We start from the raw sequence: 21,457 nt of genomic DNA on the forward strand, positions 1-21,457 counted from the left end.
CTCACTATTTTCTAATAGTCCCAGCGACCCTCTACACGGTCACATAGGTTTGGGGTCCATTCGTGGTTCGCATTCCACTTTTGGAGTATATGGTTTGTGTTGCCCCTATCCCTATGTTTCCCCATTGCATCCTATTGTAACTATACATTGTTTGCACTGTTTTCTAAGACTATACTGCATATTTTTGCTATTGTGTATATATATCTTGTGTATATTTCCTATCCTCTCACTGAAGGTACACTCTAAGATACTTTGGCATATTGTCATAAAAATAAAGTACCTTTATTTTTAGTATAACTGTGTATTGTGTTTTCTTATGATATTGTGCATATGACACTAAGTGGTACTGTAGTAGCTTCACACGTCTCCTAGTTCAGCCTAAGCTGCTCTGCTAAGCTACCATTATCTATCAGCCTAAGCTGCTAGACACCCTACACTAATAAGGGATAACTGGGCCTGGTGCAAGGTGCAAGTACCCCTTGGTACTCACTACAAGCCAGTCCAGCCTCCTACAGGCCCCGTTAAAGGAGATTGTCAGTTCACCAAACTTTGTTTTTCATTAACTAATTCATAAACTGGGAGTTGATTATTGAAAAATAAATAACTAATGACCCCACACCTAGGGAGGTTCCCCAGGGTTTGCGGGTCATTATATGAACTTTTTCTGTCAGGGACAGGAAAAAAGGAAACCACACTGTCTGCCATAAATAAGGCAGGTGGTCTAGTGCCCTTCCTTCATCGGCCCCTGGTCCATTGGGCTGTTGGTGGAAACTTTCCTTTGTCAGAACCAACAGTGGCTCTGCTGACAGAAAGCTCACGGTCTGGTGACTCTAAATGAGGTGGGTGGACTGATCGCTTGGTGGACAGAGAGCTCCTCATGTGTGTTTGTTTGTGACACAGAGATTTGTAAATAGTTCTGTCTTTGGTGAAGGTCTGCAGCCTGTGTGTATTAATGGATAAAGTTAAGCTCAGATGAGTGTTTGAGCGAGAGAAGGGTGTCCGTGCTGAGTCAGAGCTCACAGTGGGAAGCATGGAATGGACGTTCGTGTGGCTTAAAGTGCCTCAAGAGAAAACACCACGGTTAAAGTGAGACATTAGAGACCTCACAGGAATCTTGATAATCAGTAGAAAAGTGCGACTGATGGTCTTGAGGCCACAAAGCAGAAGTATCAAACAGTTCAACTGGAAATAACCTCACCATGGTAAAAATGTCTACATAGTGCTTACGCTGTGCATCCTGGGAGCAGCAGCGTTGTGTTATTACTGATTTCTGCCTGCAAAACATTTCAAAAAGTAGTCTTGAACTCTTCCATCACACCAATATAAGTTCCATCTATAGAGAGATATCCAGGACTGATTGTGGTTAAAACATGGCCCTTCTTGGACCTAGGGTCAGGAACATCTTACCCCTTGTGCTCAGTTAGTGACAATCCAGCAGTACACTTGGCATCAGTGTGTAGTGAAACTTTTGCCCTGATTTAGGTCATGATTTTAAAGCCTGAAGTCCTTTCTCACCCTGGCAGGTTATGCTCCCTTATAAGATGCATCTGAGACATATTCCACGTGTATGTGTGTAAAGATGTTGCTACCTGAATGGTACATTTACTGTGAGGAAGGGAAGCTTTTGCAGTCACCTCCATGCCACACCTTTGTTGTTTGTGAGGAAGGCATGCACTGCTGCTGCTTCTGCCCTACATGTTCGTACATGTCAGTTTGTGTGTGTGAAGCTAGCAGTGGTGCTGTTCATGTTGTGCCTATTGTAGGTGTGAGGGAGGTGTGCACGGCTGCTTTCAGTATTTCTGTAACTCTCCAATGTGTGAAGAAAGCGGTAAATGCTGCTGACTCTGCTCTACTTGTTCAGGGGTGTGGGTGTGTTTGTGTGTGAAACTAGCAGCCCTGCTGACAATGCTATACTTCTTCTGTGTGCTTGAGGGAAGGTTAAACTGGCACTGCATGATCTGTGCTTGTTCCGTGTCTGAACATAGGTTTTACTGCTGCTACCACTGTACCATCAGCGAGAGTAGCTTGCACTGGTGCTGTTTGTGTTCAAAATATATAGTGTGTGCAAGAGAAGCTGGGGCTGAGGTTGGCCATCTGCCCCCTTTCCGTGTTTGAAATAAACAAACTCTGCTGATTCATGTTCTTTATCTGCTTTATGTGCTATATCCAGGGCCACTGAAATTATGCAATTGTGAGCCGATTTCTGAATAATTATAGATTAGTTACATTTGCCACATAATCCATCATCTGCTGCATAATCTGCTGATTTTAACAAAAAAAATTATTTCTAGCTCAAATGGTTCAAAGTTACTACAAATGCAGCTACACGCGTTGCCATGCAGTGGAAGGCCCTTTGCAAAGTTGGACTGGTCACTTTACGTTGCTTATTGCTAGATTTGTATGTGCAACTGGTACTATTGGGGTGCAACCAATGCCCTTACAGTGTTATCAAGTTTAAAAATGCCTAAATAATGAAGTTATACTATTACAAAATGTGCCACATTATGCTGCATAAATTCACTCAACCCTGCCGCCTAATTTGGCCCTCTCCTGCCACATAATTCCAGGGGCCCTGGCTATAGAATTTCAGATTGCGCTACCTATGCTCTGCCAGTTGTCTGTGTGTGTGTGGGCGCACGTGAGGGAAGCCTGCACAGTTACTGCCTATTATGTACCGTTTTTATGCTTGAGGAACACCAGCACTACTACTGCCTGTGCTTTACCTGCTTTGTGTCTGTGTGTTAGGCGGGGATGGGGACCTTGCAGTGATGCTTTCAGTGCTGTGTTTGTTTATTATAGCCTTAGAACCCTCCGTAGCGGGCTCTACCAGCCATTGAAGGCCCGCTCCCGCATTAAAGGACCAAGCTGAAAGCGAGGGCCTTTAACAAGGGAGAGGGCCTTTAATGGCAGGTAGACCCATCTACGGAGGTTTCTAAGGCTATTAGAACATTCTGCCACTAGAGAGCAGAATGTTCTATTAAATAAAACAAATTCCTCACAAAGCCCGAGGGGATTAAAATCCCCTCAGGCTCCATGAGGCTTTGTTCACACAGCCAGTAAAAGCCCAGAGCCCTCCATTATCTGTAATGGAGCCCCCAGTATTCCAATGTTCTAATATGTGATGAAAGCTGTTGCTGAAGGTGCTGCCGAAGCTCGTTGTATGGAGGAAAATGCTTCTGTTTTCCGTTCTGTATCTGCTTTCTGAGTGAGGGAAGTTTGTACTGCTCTCCCTGTGCTGTACTTCTGTGTGTGAGGGAAGTTTGAGATCTACTGCTTTTATTGTACCTGTTCTGTGTTTGAGGGTCGCTAGCACTGCTACTACCAGTATTACAACTGTGATCTGTGTGAGGGACTTTGCAGAGATGCTGCTTTACTCTGCAGGATCTTTGCCGAGATTGCTGCTGCTCTCTCGGCAATTGATCTCTTTCTGGTTGAAGTTTTCACTGCTGCTGCCTGTGATGTACTTCCCGACCTATGAACGGACAGCTTGTGTTTATCTGCTCGCCCTGTGCCTGTACTCTTTGTGGTGTACGCTATAGCACAGCCGCCTGCGCGGATTCAATGGGTGTGAGGCCTGACATTAGGACGCTCTCAGGCTTTCTGTTAGTCACTGGGAAGGGCTGGGCGTAGAGGTAACTGACACTGCCTTGTTGTCAGTTACCGGACACAGTTTAGGTGGACCTGTAAACGACACTCAGGTGTGTGAGGGGCACGTCCAGTGCTGCTGCTTAGTCGGTAACTAGCCTGTGTGTGATGACCACTGAGAGGCGCGGCTGCTGCCTGCACTGCACCCATTCTGTGTCAGATCGCTGCCTATGAGAGAGAAGCTTGCACTGTTACTGCCTGCGCAGTACGTGTCCTCTCAGTGAGCGCACCTTGCACTGCTGCGTCCGCACTCTGCACTGCACACGCGGTATAGAATGGATCACCTCGGTTTCCACTGCGTTACAGTTCCAATTATAAAATGTAAAAGGGGGGAAGTTGACAGATTTGTGTGGCTACCTTGTGCAGCTTCACTCTCTTGGTGTGTGTCTATGCATGAACTCAGGGAGCCTAGGAGGGGCGCCCCGAGCAGTCAGTGTACACACGGGGCCCATTCCAGGCAGCCTTCTGGCATTCTTGTCTTCCGGTCCCCTGAGTGCAGAAAGGGGGTGTAGTGCGTGCGGTGACAGAAGAGCGGGTGCTATTTATAGACAGCCCCTGGGCACTCACAGCTCTCCAGCTGCATGATGCAGGTCTGCACGTCCATCGGGAAGTTCTTCAGGTCCATTGGGCACGCCAGCGTCAGGGTGATCCTAAGAGGAAAAGGAAATATGTCAGTCACTGGAAAGTTCTAGGTGTAGAAGCGACAGCCATTGGCATGCATTGACTCACTAGGGACGGCTGGTAGTACATGTGACCGGCGCTGGCATGCTGCCAGCCCCCGAGGAAGGCTGGATGCACAGAAGACTGACATTGGCCTGATGTCACTCACTCGGTAGTGCCGGGTGCACAGGTGACTGAGACTGGCCTGGTGTCAGTCACTGGGGAGGACATGGCGTAGAGATGCCTGACATCAGCACGCTCTCAGGCTTTCTGCTAGTCACTGGGTAGGGCTGGGCGTAGAGGTAACTGACATTACCATGTTGTCAGCTACTGGACACAGCCATGGTGAACCTATAATTGACACCGATGTGCTGTCAATCACGCGACGTGACATGGACGAGGGTGTCGCTTTCTAGCAGTATGCTGAATTATGAACCAGCCCCCCTAATTTCTAATCCTGTCTGTAGCACTTGTGACTCAGAATTATGGCTGATTTCAAATCGCATTATCTCACTGAGCTCCAAAGTTGCAACACAACAGCTATGAATTGTTCTGCGAAGTAATGGTCGAATTAGAGGCAGGTGAGCAATTCAGGAATTTCAGAAACATATAAGGCTGTTCAAACATTTCATATGTTTTACGGAGTTGATTCTAGTGCTCCTCCCCTGCCAGGCTAGGATCACACCATCAAAGCCAACTTTGAGATGTGGTAAAGCGTAGTGGTTCCCAACCTTAGGACTTCTGTGGACCCCCACTTTATCATCGCTGGAACCCGTGGACCCCCACCCAATCATTATTGGAATCCAGGGACCCACCCACTGAGTCATTACTGGAAATCAGGGACCTGGGCCTAAACATTGCAGATGATTTCAACCACAAAACAATAAACAAAAATACAGAAAAAAGCATTCCATTAAACACATACAGAAATGATAACACATTTTATGTAATTTTCATCCAAATAGAATAAAAAAAATGAAACTTTTAATTTTAATAGGAAGGTTGGAGGTTTTCTTAATTCAATTGAAGCCACACATCATCCATACTATACTCTGTTTGATGCACCTGCACCGCACCCACAAATCAATCAGAGGATACTAATTTAATTTTTAGCCTCCAATTTCAAATTCCTTGACATTTATAGTACGGTTCACAGTCACAGTTTTCAGATGTGCAATTAGCCACTTTATTTATATACACTTAATTAATCTGTTATTTCCAGTTAATTTTCTTAGCAGTCACGGACTCCTGGAGGAGGCTTAGAAGACCCCTGGGATCCTAGGATCACAGGGTGGGAACCACTGGTGTAATGGATAGACTAATATTGTCACAACAACCATGCACCAACTTCACGACTTTGCCTTACCCCAATAGAATCCGCAATGCACAGGTGACTATTTGTATAGAGCTCTTCCCTAGATTGAAATCTCAACCCCACTTGTAGTCAGAGTCAGTCACTGACCATCCTTCTCGCGGATTCCGATGTTTATCTCAAAATGATGTGAATAAGATTCCGCTGAGAAGGATGAGTCTAATCTTGTACAGTCTTCTGATTCCAATCCTCGGTTAAAGCTAAGCCAAGCCATTATTGCTTTTTGGGGCCACAGGGTTAATATAGCAAATGTCGTTTTCCACCTTTCCTGGGACCCACACATTGATAAAAGTGTATTAATCAGAGGTGTGGAGGGTGTCGTATTAGCCAGAACGACATATAATTTACATTTTGAATGAATGGTCGCTGAAACACATTTGAGTCCATGTTTTCAGCTCTATGTGTGTTCCTTTGAAAGCCAGTTATCCTGCATCCAAAACTTTCAGATGTAGGAAAATGGCCTGGTTAGGAAACAGCGATGCCATTGCGGCAAATGGGCTTCTGTAAGGCTGGGAGTAATTTCCCTTTCATATGTCGTCTCTGTAACCTGACCTCTCGACCTCTTCTCTCATGACCACTGTTTTCCTCGGATGTGCAGAATGATTGACGTGAAGGGCCACTGGCATGTTCATGTGATACCAACCACCCTGTGCATCCTGTTGTTGTAATTAAAGATGCACATCTTTCAATCATGAGACACTTAAGTAGTTTATTTCATCAGAGACATAACCCCATATGCAGTTAGCCAGGCACAGCCAACAGCTCAACTGCCAGATTCAAATACAGAATACACTGATGTCAAAACAGAATGTTGCTAGGTCATAAGAACATTCACAGCCTCAGCATACCTGACACTGCCCAGCAGAATATAACACCTGTCAAGGTATCTTAAGAGCAGCTCGGCCTGACTTCGAATACCAAAAGTGGCAAGAAGGCCAGTTAAAAGTTTAATGCTTAATACTTAACCTACGTCCTCCGACTCCTTATTTTAGCATAAGTTCTGAGGCCAAGGAGATGGTATGAGTTGCCTAGAATAACACATCAATGGGTGGAGAAAGTCGAATTGTAACTCCTCTATTCTGGCTCCACGTCTAATTTGACCATTAAGCTACCTTTTTTCAAGTTGTCTTGCTCAGCAGAACCCGAGCCTGCGAGAGGGCTAACCTCTAGGAACAACTTAAAGAAAAACAATTAAAATGGATGACGATCAATTTAAGTTCAGAACACAACTTAAAAGCGAACTATTTAAGGACATGTATGGTTACAGCTGTGAGGGTAAGTATTGCTGGTCCCCTTAGATGCACTGGACTTGAGACAGTCACTGCAATGCATATGTGTGTGGTAGATAACAAGACACAACATTACATTAACTTATCGTCCCCAGACCATGTGCCACAAGCTAAGCTTCCTTGGCCTGGCACAAACTGTCTGAGATCACTGGGGCCTGACTTGTTTCAGCTTGGGTGCTGGGAGTAGCATGTCATTTCAGTGATGGAGGAGGTGTATTTGATTTTCTAATAGGTGGATTCAAACATCTCCCAAACGGTCATGGTGTAAGGTGGACAGGCATGTAGGGAACCTGTGAGAAATCCCAAGAGACTGCTACCTTTGACATGACAGTACCCCTGCGGTAGAGTGAGAGCCATGGCAGGCCTTCTCGAAATGCAGATGGCTGTTTTTTCTGACATATCAGTTTGTTGAGAAGTCTCCATTCTTCCCTGTGGTTAGGACAATTTCTGTCCATGTTTTATTCAGTACATAGATACCACATCCCTATTGGAGCAGTGATCTTTTCGATCTTTCCCCTTCCAATGTCTGGTGAGTACGACTTCCTCCTCTTTCCATGGAGTACTCACTTTTTGCTCATTCAAACGAGTCCATGCATGGTGACTCTACATGCTCACCTACCTCAAGTAACTCTCCACTCCCTCCACCACTCTGACTCACCGGATGCTGTAGAGCACATTGCCATTCTTGAAGATGCGCAGCAGCTTGTTGTCAGTTGTAATCTCATGGAAGTGTGCTCCCTTCTCATTGGCAAAGAACAAGTCAGGTTTCCAGATAGAGTCCAACATAGAGGGGTCGAGGTCCAGCGAATCATCAGGGTACTCGCTGTAAGCCAAGCGTGGGTCATTCCACTGCTGCCGAAGGAAGATGTTCACTCTGTAGTCCTGAAATGTGGGTGAGGGAAGAGACAGAAAACAGAGCATTAGCAAGGGAAGTTGCCACCTCTACCGATGGTTCGGAGTTGGATTAAGCAGGAAACATAGATGCAAACAGGGTGTGAAAGCTAGGTGAGTAAGAAGGCAGCCTGGAATTTTCTATGTAGTGGCTCCTTCACAGGGCCTTGGACAAGCCATGCTTTCAGCTTGACAAATACCAATCCGGGAATCTTTTTTTGTATACACTAACCCAGTTGCATAACTAGGATAGTGTCTTCAATTACAATTACATGTTCAGTGGCTGGGAATGGAAGGGAGAGTGGTTGCTTGCGCAGGAGTTTTAATAAAAAATATTAATGAGAGTTCATGTATTCTGAGTAATGGATAATGGATTTGCGTAGAAAAAGTAATAACATAAAAAATAATACACGCATTTGAAAATGTGATCACGATGAGTGGCCGTCAATGTTCATGAAGTATGCTTAGGGTTATGCATTATGCATTAGCTTTATTAAGAGTAGGCTTAACTTAGCGAAGGACTTGGCCTAGTTGCCAGGCCTCATGTCAAGCTGTATTTCTTAACGTTTAGTAAAATGGCTGTTCAGAGAGTTAAACTGTGATTTTCCATTGTACTGTCTAAATGTGCTCTTAGCTAAAAGTCTTTCTCATGAGAACAGATTGCCAGAAGATGTTGTTCTTGCTAAATGTAACATTATGAGAGCAATATGTGTAAGACTGACTGTCTCAACAGATGATGAGGACATTGCAAGAGAAGCCAGTCAGAGACATGTGAACGGAGTAGTGGTAGAAATCATAGATTGGAAGTTTTTGGTTTTATTGGACAAAGCATGAACTTGCAATGCCTTGACCAATAGGGAACTGGGAAATAGTTTTAGGGAAATTTACTTAACTGGGCTGCACTGAGAAGAAGCAGCCATTTAGCCCATTGCCTATTTTCTTGCTGGCCAAAAGGTCGTTACTTTCTTGAGCGTCTTGACAAGAGACATGCTTAACTTTAATGCTTAAAGACTTTGCATTTTATAAACTTTGATTCTGAATCCTGATGCCTTGCTGACTGAACTGATGTCCTGATGTCAAAGACTATCTTAGCTTGCCGATCCAATTGAGGAGAGGTATTCTTGTACCCATGTGTTTGTTATGACTATTTGTTTTTCTTTCTAGGTACCAACCACACTGTTTTGATAAGAGCCATAGCTATATGTTTTCCAAATTTGTGTTTGCTAAAATGTTTTGCATGAAGCCCGACATGCTGATGCAAATCTGGTGTGTTTGTTAAGGATTCTCACTAATAAAAGTCTGCAATAGGGAATAACGTTTGATGCTTTTCTTTGCTAAATCTAAATGTATGTGATATTGCTTGTGCAATTGTTCTTGTTAATGATTTGCACTGTACCCTTAGGTTGTGTAATTGTTCAAGTTCTGACTAGATTGTGTTTCTTCCGTCGCTTTGGACAGCCAGTGTTGTTTCTGTATGTTTATCATTTGATTTTGAGATTAATTTACGTGACCTTAGCATTGTTAATATAGGGAAATAAATATTCTAACTTTTACTAAAAGGTGTGGTTATTCATGACTGAAAGGTCATGGTGTGTGACAATTACTGACTTCAATTGATTACTAATGCCGTTGACTATTATTGATTATTGATCTGCATGTACTGGTGTTATGGTGGGAACAACTTAAATGCGAGTTAAAAGGTTCATCGACCTATTCGTGTCCCCTTGTAAGTTAACTTATTAAGGTCAGACGCGCTAACATGGTCAAAGACCTTTATGCACATAATGAGAAATCTCCCTCAGAAACCTGTCTTAGGTAGGCCTCAAACATGAAAGCCAAAGAATTTCTTAAATGATTAGATTTCACCTTGAGGTGGACTTGGAAGAAAAAACTTCCTACAAGTCCACCTCAAGTTGAAATGATTAAAAGGATAAAGAATGATAAGTCTTAAATACATTCACATAAAGAAAACATATTACATATCTTTCACAGAAATGGAGAAAAATAATTAAAAAAAGAGGAGGAAAATAGGTTTTGCCATTCCATTATAAGTCAAAGGGCGAGGCTCTTCACTTAGAAGTCGACTGGAATCAATGTTTTATTACGAAGATCAACCAAACATTAGAACCAATTGCATATCGTCACTCAGGATCATTTCAATGTGTCTAGGACCACGTGATATTCCATTGATGAGTGACCATGGTGGGATCAAAGACAAGTAAAGGAGGCATAAACACAGATTTTGGGAACTTGGTGGTGGGGAAATGTATAATCGTATGAGGGGATTTGATTGTTCTTTTCTGCCCATAAGGAGGGCTGGAAAAGTCAATAGGTAGATGATGAAAAGTAAGTTCTGCTTTAATTATAGCTTCAGCAAAAAATCTACCATGAGACTTCCCAACGAAGGCCACATATCCTCAGGAGGGGAGATTATTGTGTTCACACCTCACAAAAAGAGACTTCCCTAATCATTGGGCTAGTTGGTGATCATACCAATCAACGGCCAAACCTCTAAGTGGCTTGTTCCTCCAAATGAGGCTGCACCCAGCCTAGGGAGATAATTTCAAAAATATTGGGAAATAAGGATGCAGGGACGGCTGCTTCCAAAGAGAGTCAGTCCCCCGCACCCTCACTTGTGATTGATGTTAGTGCAACAGACACTAATTTTCACATGCAGGAAAATGTTTTTTACTTTCTGCTCTGTGTGAGTTCCTGAAACTGACTTTCAGTTTCAGTGTTTCTCTCCAGGTAACTCTGCATATGCGCTTGCGTACATGCGACTATCAGCCACCCATTGTCTATTGCCGAGGGCAGTGGTGCCCCTTGCAGTCTCCCATTGCATTGCAGAAGGACCCATTGCTGCTGATATCAATCCTACCTTGAGCAGAGGATACCATAGTCCAAGGTAAAAGTAGGAGACAGGAACAGGTTGCCTTTTTCTCCTCCTCTAATACACCCTTTTCTGTCACGTCACAGGATGGGGTTGGGTTTGTGAGAGCTGTAATGCTGACTTAAAATGAGGGCAGCACTTTTTAAACCGCCTCTTCCCCTGCATGTGGATTTCAACTCATGCCTCCCAACTACATTATTATAACATTTTATCTGGCAGGGGAAGAGTTAATGACTGCAAGATGAGTCGAGTTGTGTGCATTTATGCGGCCCCTGTAGGTAGGCAGGGCAATGAAAGAATGCATTTTTTCTATTTGCATTGTGTGCTAAAGATTCCCTTTGTGTGTCATTAGAGAATTCATTTCCAGACTGAGATTTCTGGCGAGGTTTCATTGGTAAGCACCTGAAACTGTCTGCTGCCAAGGCTCACAAAAGTCAAAATATAGTTTGAGATGTAATCATTGTAATTGTGTCTTAAGAAGAAGTGCAGTGGCATGTTGAAGGCCAAAATGAACACGGCATGTGATACTGCTGTTTCTACTTAGGCAAACACTTTGTTTTAATTAGGGAGGATCTGCTAAAGAAGAGGCTTTTTATAACCTTGCTCTCAATATTTATAGTTGCTACTTAAGGTCTGAGTTATTCCTCTTTTGATAGATTGTAAAATCGTTCAATCTGAGGTAAAACTCTGCTGTTCAAGACTTGAGATTTGCGATCTTTCGAACTTTTTACTGTTCCATCTTGGGCCTTCCATAATATGCTCACTCATTTTATATGATTAGCAGTATGTGGAAGGAACAGGGTAAAATCAAAGTCAATAGAGGAGGTGCTTTCAATATTTCGAAAAATGATATGAGCGCTAATCAAATTCCATAAAATATTTGAACCACCCATACAATCTATGGCTTTTTAGCCATAGTTTTGGGGCACTTTTGCTAAAATGTTATTGTTTGGCTCAGATCTTCTCAAATCACTTTCAAGCCAAGAGTCTGCATTTGCCCTAGATCCCCTTGGAAAAGATGGGCTTCTTTGAAACATTATACTTTGTATTTTGAGTTTCCACAGGATTGTATGTGAAAGCTATGGTGTTTTAGTGAGTTTGGCGATTGTGCTCTAATATGCACCCCTTCGTCCTATTATTCTTAAAACATTTTGTCGAGGAGAGACCCTTATCAACCTCTCTTACAGAGTTTTGGCTTGTTTGATAGGCTCTCTCAGAAGGTCGGATGAGTTACTCCCCATCACTTATAAAGTTCACCAGTCGCCACTGAAAGGCTGTTTTGATGATGTGAGGCATAACCTCTTTTAAGGTCCCTAGTGAAAGGCTTTGAAATTAGACTATACCTCACTAAACAAGTAGAAAGCATTCCACTCCGATTCCGCAGGCTACTGAGTATTCACGCAGTAATGGACACTAACATACAGAAGGAATACTCTTAACGTTGTCTTAATTTCGGGCAATTACATCAGCCTTTTACTTTCTTCATCTTGCACTGGGGTTGCACAGGAATGCTGGCAGGACTTGAAATGCCACTTGCAAGGTTACTGATCATAGGCATCTGAAACTAATCGATACAATAGGTGAGGACTTTACAGAAAATCTTAGATAATGGATTACAGCACAACAGTAACACACTTCATAGTGACACTCCACACTCCTAGTACAACCTGCGATAGATATTAACATTGCCAACATGCTTAAAGCTTCAAGTCACGAGATCCCACAGTGGCTTCCAGCAGCAGGTTTTAGGGAATCATTAAACACAGTCATTCATTTGGGTTTATACGAATGTAGCAAACACATAGATGCTTCTGCAGAGTCTCTCCATACTTTCAAAGCACTCCCAGATTAAAAAATGACAAGGAAACTGATAAATGCCGAGCCAGGCGAGGGCATCTCAGGACATCCCAACCCTACAAACAACTTCTCAAAATGCCTAGGGCCTGATTTAGAGTTTGGTGGAGGGGGTTACTCTGTAATAAACATCACGGATATCCTGTCCGCCGTATTACGATCCCATGATAGCATATGGAGATTGTAATATGGCGGCTGGGAAATCCGTCATGTTTGTGATGGAGTAACCTATCTGCCAAACTCTAAATCAGGCCCTTAGACTACCTGAATGATATCTCTTCTCCGTATGGGCACCTCAATGAGATAGTGTCTTCAAGATGGGTATGATATTTCATGCATGTGATGATAAGGGAACAGCTTTGCTGCTTATGGATTCAATCCTTCACCCTACAGCGTGTCATACTTTTTGGTGGGTTTCAGGCTATCTGGTTTTCTATAAGGGTCAGCACACGTGATGATGGGAATCTCTATATAATTTCCCCAAAATCCTGTTATAGGGATTACAGCCACTCCCTACAGCCCTGAAACAAACAAACTTTAAATGAGTCAATCTACTGCAATGGAAAGTCTGAGGGATTATCCACCTCACGCTATTTAAAAAAATGAGGCAAAACATTCTTCTTTAGAACTGTTTAAAAAAGGGGCAAAACACTGACTTAAGATACATTTCTTGAAATACATTTCCTAAATTTGAAAAAACTCTTAAGGAGAGGTTGCGAAAAGAAGCAATGCATTAATGCATGTTCACAGTTTCAAATTCATGGAGGAATATTACGAATGTTTTGCATTGGCTCCCACGTGGCGCAAAGAAACTAAGGCCCTCATTACAACCCTGGCGGTCCAAGACCGCCAGGGCTGTTTCGGAAGAAGCACCGCCAACAGGCTGGCGGTGCTTCATTGGGCATTTCCCGCCAAAATGGCCCCAGTGGTTTTAATCCGCCAGGGCAGCGCTGCTTGCAGCGCTGCCCAGGGGATTACGAGTCCCCTACCGCCAGCCTTTTCCTGGCAGTTTGAACCGCCAGGAAAATGCTGGCGGTACGGGGAGTCGCAGGGCCCCTGGGGGCCCCTGCACTGCCCATGCCACTAGCATGGGCTATGCAGACAGTGAAAAGCGCGACGGGTGCAACTGCACCCGTCACACAGCCACAACACCGCCGGCTCCATTTGGAGCCGGCTCCTGTGTTGCGGCCGAGATCCCCGCTTGGCCGGTGGGCGTAAACTAGGTTTCCGCCCGCCGGCCCAGCGGGGATCTGCTAATGGCCACGGCGGGAGTGCGGCTGCATTGGCGGCTGCCCGGCGGTCCGTAATGAGGGCCTAAGTATTGTGTTGATTTACTTTGCCATTAAAAATTATGTTTGCACAGGGAGCGCCCATGCAATGCTTAGTAAATCCAGACCATAGTTTGGGGTAAATGATAAACTGGCCTGGGATTAGCAAGCGCTGGGACAATCAGCCACTGCATGAGGCAGGAGCAATTTTAGGGGTAGACCTCATCTTCAAGGGAAAAGAAGAAAAAAGGTGTACTTCTCTAGCCAAATAATGATGCCATGCAGTTGGAGCTCATACCCTGGTATTGTTTGGAGGCTCTTCCTGCCTTGAACGCTGCCTGGTGGTGTACTAGAGATGGCTCTTGAGGGATCTCTGTGTCAGAGACCACAGGCTGAAAAATCGTTACACACAGGAATTTACCAGCATAAAAAGCAGAGTTGTGGACTTTAGTACCAAGACCTGCTTATGACAGTCAGTGGTTTATTTACTTAGGGTCTCCAAGTGAGAAACAGCTCAGAAGCCCGAGATTAATGTCCCAGATAAACCTGAAAGACATCAGGACAAGCAACCTTGTGCCCTCGCTTGGCCTGATGGCTGGTGTGAGGGTCACTGCAATTCCACTGAGGTGCTTAAACCCACCATGTTTGAACACACGTGCATTAACATCTTGCTAGTCGCCGCTGGTACCCCCGCTATAGTGCCATGAACATCTACATCAGTGAGCGAGGAACAATGTACAGATCGATTCCTAGAGAGCTGGACAAAAAATACAAATTACATCAGGTGTCATATTTCTTTCTTTCTTTCCTTAGTCTATGGGTTCTTTAGATGTTAAATAAACCTTGTGGTCTTCTTCAGATCCTAAGGGGAAAGCCCTGACACTTCGAACAGAATAGTATGTTTCTCAGAAGACATTCAATTCAGAGTGGCTGATTTGAAATGGCTGATATGTAGCTGATATGACGTTGATATGAGAAGTTTTGTTTATTTCCAGCCACGGCATGACGCATCTATTGAACAATCTCATCAATACTTTATCTGTTGAGTCCAAGATGAAGTCGACAACGTACGTGTTAAGAGGCCGAAGCGGGTGGCCCCAGCAGCCAGGGGAATAGGTCAGAAAGCTGAAGAGATGATTCCAGTTTCAAAACCCTTACACTTGGATTAGTTGACCCCCAACTCTTTGGGCTTTCAGGAAGCTTCCAAAGAGTCCTCTTTTCTACAAGGCACCTCTTCAGTTGGCCCTAACTATGCTGCTCAGCCTTGCTTCTGTCCAGTAACACTTGCATAAAGTGCCTACAAACAACTGAGATAGTGTGTTGGGAATAAGCATGAAATGCACTGACCTTTATGTTATGTTGTGCAAATTTATAGAGCGCACTATCACTCGGGGGAGGGTATCCTGGAGGTAATTTAGGTATCCAGAGGGTAATGACCAGGGCACTGGAGTAGCTGCTTTTGTGTGTACTGTAAAGAAGAACTGGTGGGTTGTTTTAACTTACCACTTACTCAGGAGTTCCACTATGAGAGGCTGAATACTTCGAACTGCATGCGTGCCAGGGCTCAGGGAGCATTGCTTGCAAATGGTAACAAATAACTACCCTGCTCTTACCTCCTGAGTGGGAAGCACACACTCTGTAATCTAAATATTGTATTAGTATAATGGTTGTGTGGTCTTGTGTCTTTCAGCACCATTAAATTGCACACTAGTACACCTATAAATTAGAGTACTTAGAAAAAGGTAACTAGGACGTATTGTGTACCATATGAAAAATACGTTATTATTTATTCATCACAATTGCAGGAAGATGTCATTTTTATTGGCAATGCGTGGGAATGGATAAATAACCAGCATTTATTACTTTGAGTTTCATCAGGAAGAATGTGTTGTGCGGGCAGTGTACAAGCCAGAATGGATGATGCCAGTGCTGAAGAGGCCACCATTGTACTGAATCACTGACGTGTTGTGTTGAACTGACCATCTAGGACACTTCTGGCACAGTGACCAGGTTGTGCCAGATTTCATTAATTGACAGTGGAAAATTTCTGTGTGATAACTTAATGGAAGGCAATGTTTCAACGTGTCGAGGAAGAGGAATGTTTTTATCACACTTCCTTTTATCCCAGTAACATCACAGGCGCGGCTCCCTTGTACCACCTTCTACTTCTTTGGAAGGTGCTATGTCAAAAATCAGAGAGGAGCCTACAAAAAGTAGACATAGCAGAAACAATCAAGATGTATACTGACCGGTATAGTTTCTATTTATGCTGATGTCTCCAGGGCTAGTAGTGAATGTGTAATGACAGTGTCAGTGGTACCAAAGGCGAAACTGAGAGTAGCTACCAAGGACGTCAATTTACCAAAATGCACGTGCCTTTGGACCTCCACTTTCACTCACACATACTTACACATGCACACAAATTCACACTTGCACACAAACTCTCTCAGATGAACAGACTGACCTGCAAGCATGCACACAACATACATTTAAACGCGTGTTTTACTTGCCTCAGCTGCCATGGAAGGGTATTTTCCCAGCTAATTGTACTCCATGTTAATTACACTAATAGTGAATACTATAATATCATTTCTCACTATTAGTGTAATATAAATTGGTAGAAACAGAGATAGTGCAGTACCAACTGATGTCCATAAGAACGAGCTGTCACTGTGTTCCTGGCAATGAATTTGCCACCTCTGAAGCCACGGGTCGCAAAGGGCGGGCCAGGGGTCGCAGCTGCAACCCCCGGCGACCCCTAAATGACGTTCATGGTAGCTACCCCTGATTGGCATCCATAGATAACTTCCTTTTCAAAAATAATGTCAATGAGCGCGAACCACGGGTTTCAAGTGCTCTGAGTTACCTGTTAAAGTAACCCGTCTCCGAGCATGCCTCTCTTGATCAGTGGCGTAACGAAATTTGATAAGATTCCCCCTGCAAAGTACATAGAGGCGCCCACTTTCCAGCTTATTCCGTAGCTCACAGGCTCGGACACTGTGCTGAGGGACCTCCCTGGAACTCGCCCCATTCCCACTGCACTGCGGGGGCCTTTGTTACGCCGCTGTCGTTGTGAGTGAGCTGAGGGTCCAGAGGAACAGAGTCCCATCAGTGATCTCATCCTGAATGCCACTGACCATTAAGCCCAAACAGTGCTTTCCTTGGCTGCTGTCGGCCCGCAGCGCCCTCTCAGCTTGACGAGTGGGACACGGACTCGGGAAGCTGAGTCACCGACAACCCTTCCCCTTGGCAGTGACAGTCACCCAGAGAGGCTGTGGACACAATTCAAGGGTCATGTCTCAGGAATGAAAGAGCCTCTGGCGAATGGTAGGATGCGAGGGTTTAGCAATGGAAGGAAAGAAGCTCCGCAAAAAAAACAGTGCGGTCTGGCAACCCAAAGCAGCCCTGGGAAATTTTGTCGGAGCAGACCCCATAGGGTGCGTAGGGAGCGAGCCTGAGCACGGCAATGGGGCATGGGGCTATTCTTCCCCCAAGAAAAATTTGGGAAAACATGGTTACAAAAAACGGTGCATTCTAAAACACATTTTTCTTTATGTATTTAATTGTATTAGTTTTAGAAGCATAGCAAATGATGACCTTACAGTACACAGGGGTACAGCAATCTTTATTGGGGCTCATCAATGATTCCCTCATCCTCACCCTGTAAAAGTGCCTCTCTTCTCTCCATAGAGCCTCTTTCAAATGTATTTCATTTGTTTTATAGCGCCTCTCTTACTAATATAGTGTGTTAGAGCACTTTAAATCACACACACATACAGAGCCAGCCATGTGTGTGTAAATCAATGTATAGAAAATGTTACATAAGACAAAGGGGACTACAAGGTGTAGGATTCACAAGTCATCCCAAATGGTAGGCATGCTTTAAGATTGCTTGGACTGGGGAAGCATAAACTCAGGATTCAGAACGCAACACAGTGGTTAGGGTTGACTTTACTAATAATTAATTTCTACCTAAGCAAACCCTTCTTAGCCGAATAAGGATAATCAAAGACTGGGAAAAACGTAACTTTCAAACTTGTACCATGCAGTTTGCATGCAGTTCTTTGATGTTAGTTCATAAATCACTTTGCTAGATTATGTTTGTAACTGATGAACAAAACAGTAACAAAACATCTGTGATAAAGCAGTATCCCACTGAGCATTGCACATAAAATACTGTTCTGTGATCTGCATAGTACATGTTATTTGCAGCAGGCATATTAGCCCTCTGTGCTACTGTTAGAAACGGGGTCTTTGGTTGGCAGCCAGGTTACACCCTGTCCAAGCAAGGACCCTCACTCTAGTCAAAGTAAAGAAGAATCATACAATAGTGGAAAAGAAGGGTGGGGTCACCTACTTGGAGGACCTAGGCACTTCCGAAGCCCCCTCAGGGTGCTGCATGTGAAGTGCATGAAGCCCTACGATGACAGGGTCGACATGACCCTGCTCATGGCCACTGATAAGCGACAGGAGAAAGAGAGTGACCCTCTCCCTGACCTCTTCTCCAACACTGCAGCTGATGGCTCAGTTGATGGAGTAATCCAGGCAGACTGTCTTTCAGAATCTCAGAAGAAAGACTGCATGAACCTCGTAGGGCAGTTCTCAGAACTGTTTTCTCTAACAACTGCTCAGACAACATGGTGTGAACCCACCATTGATACAGGGGACAGTTTTCTCATGAAAAGCAAAATATATAGGCAACTAGACCATGTTAGAGACTGCATCAAAGCAGAGGTGCAAAAGATGCTGGACCTGGGAGTCATAGAGCACTCTGAAAGCCTCCCGGCTAGCCCAGTGGTGGTGGTCCCAAAACCTCACTCTCAGAATGTGAGGAGAAATGAGGTTCTGTGTTGACTTCAGAGGGCTCAACACTGTCACAAAGAGAGATGCTCATCCTATCCCTAGGGCAGATGAGCTAATAGATACACTGGCACCTGCCAAGTATCTTAGCACATTTGATTTGACTGCAGGCTATTGGCAGATCAAATTATCAGATGATGCTAAACCAAAAACTACCCTTTTCAACCATTGGAAGGCATTACCACTTCACAGTAATGCCCTTTGGTCTGAAAAATGCACCTGTCACTTTTCAGAGGCTGGCGAATACAGTCCTCCAAAGACTGGAAGCCTAAAGTACAGATCTAGATGATATAGCTGTCTTTATCTCCACCTGGGAGAATCACCTGGTCCACCTCTGGAATGTTTTGGAGGTTCTGCAAAAAGCAGGCCTCACTATCAAGGCCTCTAAGTGCCAGATATGGCAGGAGAAGGTTGTATATCTGGGCCACCCAGTAGGTGGAGGCCAGATTCAACCACTACAGGAGAAAATCCAAACTATTTTAGATTGGACTCCCCCTACTATACAGACCCAAGTGAGAGCCTTCGTAGGCCTCACTGGGTATTACAGGATGTTCATTAAACACTATGGCTCTATTGTAGCCCCTCTTAATGACCTTACCTCAAAAAGAATGCCTAAAAAAAGTCTTATGGACAGCCAGCTGTCAAAAAACTTTTGAAGATCTCAAACAGGCCATGTGCTCTACACCTGTGTTAAAAAGCCCTGACTACTCAAAGAAGTTCATAATACAAACAGATGCTTCTGAGGTGTTGGTTGGGGCAGATCTATCTCAACTTAACACTGAGGGCCAGGACCAATCTGTAGCTTTTATAAGCAGAATGTTGACCCCCAGGGAAAGGCGTTGGTCATCCATAGAAAGGGTCTTTTTTGTGGTCTGGGCCTTGAAGAAGCTGAGGCCATACCTGTTTGGCACTCACTTCATAGTTCAGACAGACCACAAGCCCTTTTTTTGGCTCAAACAGATGAAAGGTGAAAATCCCAAACTGTTGAGGTGGTCCATATCCCTAAAGGGAATGAACTAAACAGTAGAACACAGATCTGGCAGTAACCACTCCAATGCAGATGGACTCTCCAGATATTTCAACTTAGACAATGAACAGGCTGGCGCTGAAGCCAACCCTCCAATGTACCACTCCGATCGCCATGGTAGTAGCAGCTGCAGGGCTGGAGATAAGAATCTCCAGCCCGGCGGCTGCTATTGTACCGCCGCAGTCATTTTGACCCTACCTACCGTCATGGTTTTCATGGTGATCGTAACGCCACGAAAACCATGGCGGTAGGCCCTATCAGTGACAGGGAATTCCTTCCCTGTCACTGATAGGAGGCCCCCTCCCCCCAACAACTCCCCTGATGACCCCCACCCACCCCTCCATCCAAGGTCCCCCCTTCCAATTCCCCAGCCCCCTACACACACAAACAGATGCAGACATGCATACACACACCCACTCACACAGGCATACACGCATTCATAAACGCATGCATCCATTAATTCATGCACACATCCACACCACATTCACACTGACACGCAGACATGCATTCACATATCCATACTAACACGCATTCTCACAAATGCAAACACACACGCAAACAACACCACACATAAATTCTCATTCACGCACACACTCACACACTCATGCACACACACACACACACACACACACAGAACACCCCCCTCCCCTGTTGGAAACCCAACTTCCTTGAATTGAATCCAGGGGGTCTTCCGGCAGGGGAAGGGACGGGCCGCTGCTACCGTCAGCAGCGCTCGCCAGCAGAACACCACCAGGCCGTATTATTTCTCATAATACGGCTGGTGGCGGTCTACTGGCGTGGCGCTGCTTGTGGTAGCAGTGCCACCTTAACACCATCCGCCAGCATGACCACAGCCGGATTTCCACCCTTCTTGTGGTGGAAATCCGGCTGGGGTCATATTATGGCAGACGGATGTTAGCCGCGGCGACTGTCTTTTGGCGGCCGTCACAGCAGCGGTGTGCGTTTTTTTACCGCCAAAGACATAATGAAGGCCTTTGTTACTTTCACTCCACATTTGGCATACTGGTGCCCCATGTAAGTCCCTAGTATATGGAACACAGGTACTAAGGGCACTGGGGTATCAGGGGATCCGCATGGGCTGCAGCATGTATTATGCCACCCATGGGGGGCCCATGCAAAGTGTTTTGCAGGCCTGCCATTGCAGTCTGTGTGAAAGGGTGCATGAACCCTTTTCACTACAGGTCACTGCACGAGGTCCCCGTAAGTCACCCCTATTGCAGGCCCTCCTAACCAAGAGGGCAAGGTGAAAGTACCTGTGTGTGAGGGCACCCCTGCACTAGCACTGGCAGTGCGGGGATGCCATTTTATGTGTGTACTGGACATAGGCCACTAACTATGTCTAGCTACATAATGGTAACTCCAAATCTAGGCATGCTTGGTATCAAACATGTCGGAATCATACCCTAATACTGTTGCCAGTATTGGAAGTATGATTCCATGCACTCTGTGGGCCCCTTAGAGGACCCTAACATTGCTCCTACCAGCCTTCTGGGGTTTTCCGGGCAGCCCAAACTGCTACCACCTCTCACACAGGTTTCTGCCCTCCTGCTGCTTGAACAGCTCAAGCCCAGGAAGGCAGAACAAAGGATTTCCTTTGGGAGAGGGGGGTAACACCCTCTCCCTTTTGAAATAGGTGTTATATGGCTTGGGAGGGGTAGTCTCCCCAAGCCACTGGTATGC

At 44.9% G+C, this 21,457-nt stretch overlaps 1 protein-coding gene across 2 annotated transcripts in view; it reads right to left on the reverse strand.

Annotated features, from left to right (window-relative positions):
- GLRA1 (glycine receptor alpha 1) overlaps positions 1–21,457 on the reverse strand; it is a 469,611-nt gene that overhangs the window by 69,509 nt on the left and 378,645 nt on the right. For both annotated transcript variants that reach the window (XM_069199593.1, XM_069199594.1), the window contains exons 4-5: positions 7,625–7,848; positions 4,213–4,295 (exon numbers count right to left, since the gene is read on the reverse strand). In XM_069199593.1, coding sequence (XP_069055694.1) covers positions 4,213–4,295; positions 7,625–7,848 — 307 coding nt within the window. The remainder of the gene's footprint in view (positions 1–4,212; positions 4,296–7,624; positions 7,849–21,457) is intronic.

Source organism: Pleurodeles waltl, chromosome 7, assembly GCF_031143425.1.
Source record: "Pleurodeles waltl isolate 20211129_DDA chromosome 7, aPleWal1.hap1.20221129, whole genome shotgun sequence".
NCBI classification, from domain to species: domain Eukaryota; kingdom Metazoa; phylum Chordata; class Amphibia; order Caudata; family Salamandridae; genus Pleurodeles; species Pleurodeles waltl.